Raw genomic sequence first — 6,924 nt, forward strand, 5'->3', positions numbered from 1 at the left:
GCGGGCCACATCCGGCCCGTTGGCTGTCCCTGCCTGGCCCGCGTGAGGTCAAGTAAATTAGAACATAAATAAAAAAATAGGCCTATTTATGCTGTGCACGCAATACGGCTGTGTGCTTTTATTTTGAAAAGGTTTTTTTATTTACGTAGTCACGCATGTGCGTGACTACGTGACTACGCTAAACAGCTACATGTGATTCTGGTATGCTAAGCTAGCCCTCAACATGTCAGCCCACGGCAGCAAAAGAAAAATCGAGACCGAATGCCGCATTTTCAACAAGACATGGACTGCTAAATATCTATTTACAGAAGTCAAAGGTAAAGCCGTGTGCTTAGTTTGTGGTGTACAGGTCGCCGTGTTCAAGGATTACAATTTGAACCGCCACTACGTGACCAAACACGAGGAGAAATACAAGAACTTGTCTGAACAAGAGCGCGCAAGGGAGTCGGATTCTTTGCTAGCTAAGCTGCAAAACCAACAAGGACTTTTTACTAAATGTTGCACATCCAGAGATGCAGCTGTCAAGACAAATTATGTCATATCCCACAAAATCGCTAGAAAAAGTAAACCGTTTTCTGACGGGGAGTTTATTAAGGAGTGTTTGCTGGACTCTGCTGCCCTAATATGCCCGGAGAAAAAGGGAGCTTTTGAGAACGTGCCCCTCTCGCGACGGACTGTAACGAGGAGGGTTGAGGACATCGCGGGGAATCTGGAACTTCAGCTGAAGAACAGAGCGGTCAGCTTCGACTATTTTTCCCTGGCTTTGGATGAGAGCTGCGATGTACGTGACACTGCCCAGCTACTCATTTTCATACGTGGGATATCTACGGACTTTAAAATCACGGAGGAGCTGGCAGCCATGCAGTCAATGAAAGGGACAACAACCGGGAGTGATTTATTCACGGAGGTAAATGCATGTTTGGACAAGTTGGAACTAAAATGGGACAAGCTGGCAGGTGTGACAACGGATGGTTGTCCAAATCTGACGGGGAAAAATGTTGGACTTTTGAAGAGAATGCAGGATAAAGTGAAAGAAATGAACCCTGAGCAGAAATTGACATTTTTGCATTGTATTATACATCAGGAAGTGTTGTGTAAGTCAGTGTTAAAAATGAACCATGTTGTTGATGTTGTAACTAAAACAGTTAACTTCATCAGGGCAAGAGCATTGAATCACAGAGAGTTTGTTTCACTTTTGGAGGAAAGCGAGACTGAACATTGTGACATAGGCTACCACACAGCTGTCAGGTGGCTCAGCCTGGGCAAAGTACTGAAAAGTTTCTGGGACCTGAGAAAAGAGATTCACGAGTTCTGTGTGAAGAAAGGAAAGGACATTCCACAGCTTACAGATGCAGACTGGATTGCTGACCTTGGTTTTGCTGTAGATGTGACGGCACTAATGAATGAACTAAATGTCAAACTGCAGTGCAGAGGCCTTTTTGTACATGGAATGTACAGCGCAGTGAAGGCTTTCATGAGAAAGTTGCAGCTTCTCTCAAGCCAAATGAAGGACAACATTCTCACCCACTTGCCAACACTGAAGGAAGCCACAAAATCAGCTGATCACCTCGACAAGTACTCATCCATGTTAGAAGCACTGCATGGTGAGTTTTCAAGGCGATTTCAAGACTTTAAAACAGTTGAGAGTGAGATGCACATGGTTTCTTCTCCCTTCACCTGCAGTGTGGAGAATGCACAAAGTGATGTTCAGATGGAACTGATTGACCTGCAGTCTGACACACTTCTGGCAGAGCACTTTAGGTCAGTCTCACTACTGGACTTCTACTCTTCCCTCAAAGAGGAGAACTTTCCACACATGAGGAGGCATGCTCAGAAGATTCTAGTCCTCTTTGGATCTACCTACGTATGTGAACAGACATTCTCAGTGATGAAGTTCAACAAATCCAGATACAGATCCTCTATCACTGATGACCACCTCTCAGCTGTCCTTCGCATATCCACCTCAGACATTCAGCCAGATTTCAATGCACTTGTTCAAGCCCAGAGCAGGCTGGATTTTTCCCACTGAACAAGTAAAATGAACATTAACAGCATTTATTGCTTTTTGCATCAAGTTGACAATTGCCTATCTTTAACATACTGTAAAACACCTATTCAGTATTTGGGAAGATTAACATGTTAAAAATAAAATGAAACACTGATGCAATTATTGTTTTTACTGTTTATTACTTCTATAGGAGTATTTTCCTATATGACCTACACCACAATTTCATATATTTATATAAATATTTACAGAATATCCTTATTCTTCTGATTACCAGTAGCAACTAATCAAAAATATATAATTTAATGCTTTTTACAATTAAAATCAATTAATCAAAATTAATACTGAGCAGAATTAAGTTCAAGTTATTGTTGGTTCGGCCCTCCAACACAACTCAGGTTTCTCATGTGGCCCCTTGTAAAAATTAATTGCCCACCCCTGCTCTAAACCCTTTTTCCTTTGAAAGCACGTTGTACAAACTAGGTTGTTTTGAGCATACTGAAAGTGAAACGCTGTGGTTATGACAAATATAAACTGTGGCTAAGGTACTGTATGGTTAGTGCCGGGCAACCAGACGACTTGGTTGAGGTTAGGGAAAGTTTGTGGTTACGGTTAATAAAAGGCAAATGGTAACTGCAGGTCTGTGATGGGATGCAAACTCTGGTCTTTTTTCTGCATGAAAGTCTGACTCGCTACTCTGTCCAATCACCTCCCTTAAGCTGCCAGTGTGCTTCATCAGAACTGCTTGTCGTATGGTCGAATAACTTCAGAAGACCCTCCCATGCAACTTTTCTGTAAGTTTCTAAAACTGACAATCCAACATTCACACCCAGCTCACCCACTTCTCTCTCAAACTCTCTTTTCTCATTCTTTACACAACTACTTCTGTCACTTTTCATGAGAACAACTGAGGTCACTATAGCTGAAAGCGCTATCTCCGTAACCTCCACCCCCTCTTATGATGGCCGACTTTTCACACTGAGAACTCTGTATTTGGATCGGTCAGACAACAAGTCGCATGTTCAAGAATAACCCCGACCCTCACACTCCCTCTTAATTAAGACTGCATTCACACCAGATCAGGTGTTTGGTTGTGCGGCGGTGAGTTAATTTGATGGCCCATTGACGGTGACGATTAACGCCTTTTGTTCCCTCATGGCTGGGTTGTACAGCTCTGGATCGCCGGTTATATGTAATTTGCCACCGCAGCGTGAAGTTGGGTTGTGCTTCTCCAAAAGTTGATTCTGCCTCTACTTTTGACTTTCGGCACCCCCTGCAGCTGTCCATCAATGCCGTAGCTGCAGCCGCAGCCCAAACGCACGACCCCCCATTCAAAATGAATGGCAAGACTTGCGTGTTTGCCTCATCACCAGATCTGGTGTGAATGCAGCCTCAGTGCACACTGCTTCCTGTTTTGGCACTCAACATTGGCACTGGACCTAAATGGGGTGGTGCCAATATGGACATAATTGTGATGTTTGATGGACATATTGGCTGCAGCAGAGATTGAACCTGGGTGTTCTCCAAACACCAGACATTACTCAGTTTTTACACATTCATGCCTAGAAGCAGTACAACCTCAATCTTCTACTGTCAGACACCGAGCAGCCCTCTGGAGTTATTGGTATTCAAGGCTGCCGCGTGCTTCAAACAAAGTGCTGTTTGACACAATGGATGCAGTCATATTCAGTCTGAACAGTTTTGTATTGTTGGTAAACCAACAATCTGACAGTGACTCCCACTTTTCCACGAGTCTGCTGGAATGAAATTTTGCACAAACATAATTAGCGCGGCTGTCGGATCATATGAAATTATTCTTTCAGTGTATCTCACCTCTGATTTGTTTCACCACCTTAATGTTCAAACTCGGCTACTCACCTCTCATAAATAATGAATGAGGGCTAACTGTTTGTCTCGCGGATACGTCTGCGAGTAATGTAACCGCCTTGCTCGAGGGTGTAGTTGATGAGGGAGAGAAGAATCTGCTCCACAAGTTCACTTCTCTCACCTTTAGGCCAGCTGTTCTCAGAAAATGTTTGGTATTTCCTCCTTTAATATGTTCTTCATCCCAGTCTGCACAGATATTGGTCTGTTAAAAAAAACACATGTATCATATCAGAACTCATCCTGAATACAAATGAACTCCACTCGCTATGCAACTGTGTGCTGTATAACTTTCAAGCTAAAACAAAAAAAAAAAAGGACAGTTTTCCAAGGAACTCATTACAGAACCAGCGAAGCAGGGCTTAATGTTGTTTTGACTGAATTGTAGTTATCAGTAGGCCACCGTGATGAAGCTCAATTAGAGCAGCATGCTATAAGGTAATCACTGGGCGGAGGGCAGACTTATGTGGAGGCACGGATATTCACTCTGAACAGAAAAGGCGAGGGATTCACAATAGGACCCGGAGCCGTGGAGAGCGGCTAATGAGCCTACATGATTCACTCTTGGTCTCCCCCACCGAGAGCCTTGTCCTGGGCAGAGCGGAGGCGCACAAGATGTGTGTGTGCATCCAACACGTTCCATGACGCAGCCTCAGTCAGAGCCGGGAGGGTGAGGGGGAGATTAAAAAGTTTCTCTTGTAGGACGCTGGATGAATGAAGGTCTTCTGTGTCTTATTAGTGTCTTGAATCAATCAAGAGACTGTGTGGACATGCTTATTTGAGTAAACAATGTGTCTAGTAAGGCTGAATCTTCCCCCCATTCAACCAGAAAGCTCTTGAGAAAAAAAATGCTTGAGGTCTTATAATGTTTTTGAATGTGACCATTCACAATGAAAGACAACAGATCTTCTGTAGAGATATGCGTAATCCTCCATGAAAGGAAATCACTTTTCTGACAATTTTATACAAACAAAAAAGAAAATTGTCCGACCTTTCTTTTATGGAGTTAAAGTGTGGGAGGCATTGCCGAACGCTGGCTTTCAAAGTTGGGTCTGGGGACCCTCAGGCGTCCTTGAGGAGGCAAAAGGGGAATAATTTATTTTCACTATAATTTCATCCAGAAGTAACACAATGACAGAATTTATGACTATTTTGGTCTTGGGTTTTAATACACTTTCTGTAATAAAACATCTAAAAGCAATAGGGCTGTCCTCAACCAAAGAAATTCGTAGTCGACTAACACTCACATGATTTTGTCGACTGATCGATTAGTTGATTGAATCAATGTCATGTTCACGACCTTTAGTCTAGAAGTTCCTTTTGTTTCCTATGTTTCCCTGTCCTCTTGTCTCTTGTGTGTTTTCCCCTGGTTTGTCTAGTTTGTCAGTGTGTCGGGAGGTGTGGTCTTCCTCCTCCTCCTCCTCTGGGCGGGCTCGGCTGGAGCAGCTGCTATCAATCATCAATCAAACCTGCAGTATATCTACCCCGGTCTTGCTGCCAGTCATCGCCAGATCGTTCCGTCACCCACAGTGGTAGTTAACTTAATCAGGCTCCCTAGTGTTTTTGCTCTTGTTTTGCTGTTGCTCTCGTGTTTTGGATTTGTTTGGACTTACCTCGTTTTTTGCTCTGTGCTCAGGTCTGTCCATCTGCCAGCTGTGGCTGCTCCCTTCCTGCCTGCTCACTCCTGCTCTCTGCTCCTGGATCAACCTGGAACCTTTTTTGTTAAAATAAATATTCTTTTGTTCTACCTTTAAAGACGTCTCGTTGTGTGCTGCATTTTGAGTCCACGTTTCGTTACCCAGAACATAACAATCAACCGATCTCAGTTTCTCCCCAAAGAATCACACAAAAGCACCATAAATCTTTACCAGAAATGTGCAAGTCTCTTGGAAAGAAGTCATTCAGCATGGAAAAAGGATCAAAATATGACTAATCGTCTAGACAAATCTTAGTTGACTAAGACCAAAACGATGATTAGTGCTCTAATTGACTAAGAGGGGACAGCCCTAAAGGGCAAAAGTCCTATCAGATGGGGGACAAATAAAGGATTATGTGTTTAAATCCCAGTCTTGGTTTGTTGTGTGTGTTTGCATGTTCTCAGGGTTTCCTTCTACTGTGGCTTCCTCCAACAGTCTAAAAAAGTGCAGTTCTTGTGAACCCGAACCCTCTAATTTGCCCATATGTGTGAATTTGAGTGCAAATGTGTCTGTCCAAACATGTTTTTATTCTGTAATTAGTGTAACAGATGTCAAGGATTCCTAAACTGACACAAATTTGACCCCCATTTGATAAGATTTATGTCTCAGGATCCCCCATCTGTTTTGATTTTTCTTTTAGACGTTATATTACAGAAAGTGTATGAAACCTATGACAAAAATAGTCATACATTCTGTCATTATGTTATTTATGGATGAAATTATAGTGAAAATAAATGATTTTACCTTTTGCTAAGGACCCCCTGGAACCCCCTCAAGGATTTCTGACAGTTGTCATCATAAAATGTGACCCCCCCACTGTACCTGTGTGTAACAAATGAGGCAAATATGTGACAGAAAACACATAAAACATAAATGTATTTTAATATTTTTACTTTAAAAAACATTAATTAACACTTTTAATAACCCTGTGGTAATGTGTTTCTTTTACTTTCTGTGTTACCTTAATTTAATGCTTTTACTATTTGTTTCCTTTTATTCATTTCTTCTTCTTCTGCGTTTTAAATCACTTTGAATGTGTTTTTATAACTTCTATATACATTTGTTTTATTACAGGGATTATAAATTTGCATAAACCCTAACCCCTGACCCATCTACCCAAGCAGCTTGTTTTATTACAGGGTATTATGAACGATATTATTCAAGACAGTGTAATCTGCATGCATGCATGCGTGTGTGTGTGTGTGTGTTGAGGTGAGGTCTTGTCAAATGTCTCTAGTAGTTATTAAAAATAGCTGCTAAAACATCCATCCAGACTTTTGAACCGACTCGCACTTTTGACAACCCTGTGGTAATGTGTATCTTTTACTTTCTGTGTTA

The 6,924-nt window shown here is 42.1% G+C and overlaps 1 protein-coding gene across 1 annotated transcript; it reads left to right on the forward strand.

Annotated features, from left to right (window-relative positions):
* The first annotated feature begins 223 nt into the window (after positions 1-223).
* On the forward strand, positions 224-2,029 carry LOC141776783 (general transcription factor II-I repeat domain-containing protein 2-like). Its single transcript, XM_074650586.1, has one exon. The coding sequence runs from the start codon at positions 224-226 to the stop codon at positions 2,027-2,029; it is 1,806 nt and encodes a 601-aa protein (XP_074506687.1).
* The last annotated feature ends 4,895 nt before the right edge of the window (positions 2,030-6,924 follow it).

Source organism: Sebastes fasciatus, chromosome 1, assembly GCF_043250625.1.
Source record: "Sebastes fasciatus isolate fSebFas1 chromosome 1, fSebFas1.pri, whole genome shotgun sequence".
In the NCBI taxonomy this organism is placed as follows: Eukaryota; Metazoa; Chordata; class Actinopteri; order Perciformes; family Sebastidae; genus Sebastes; species Sebastes fasciatus.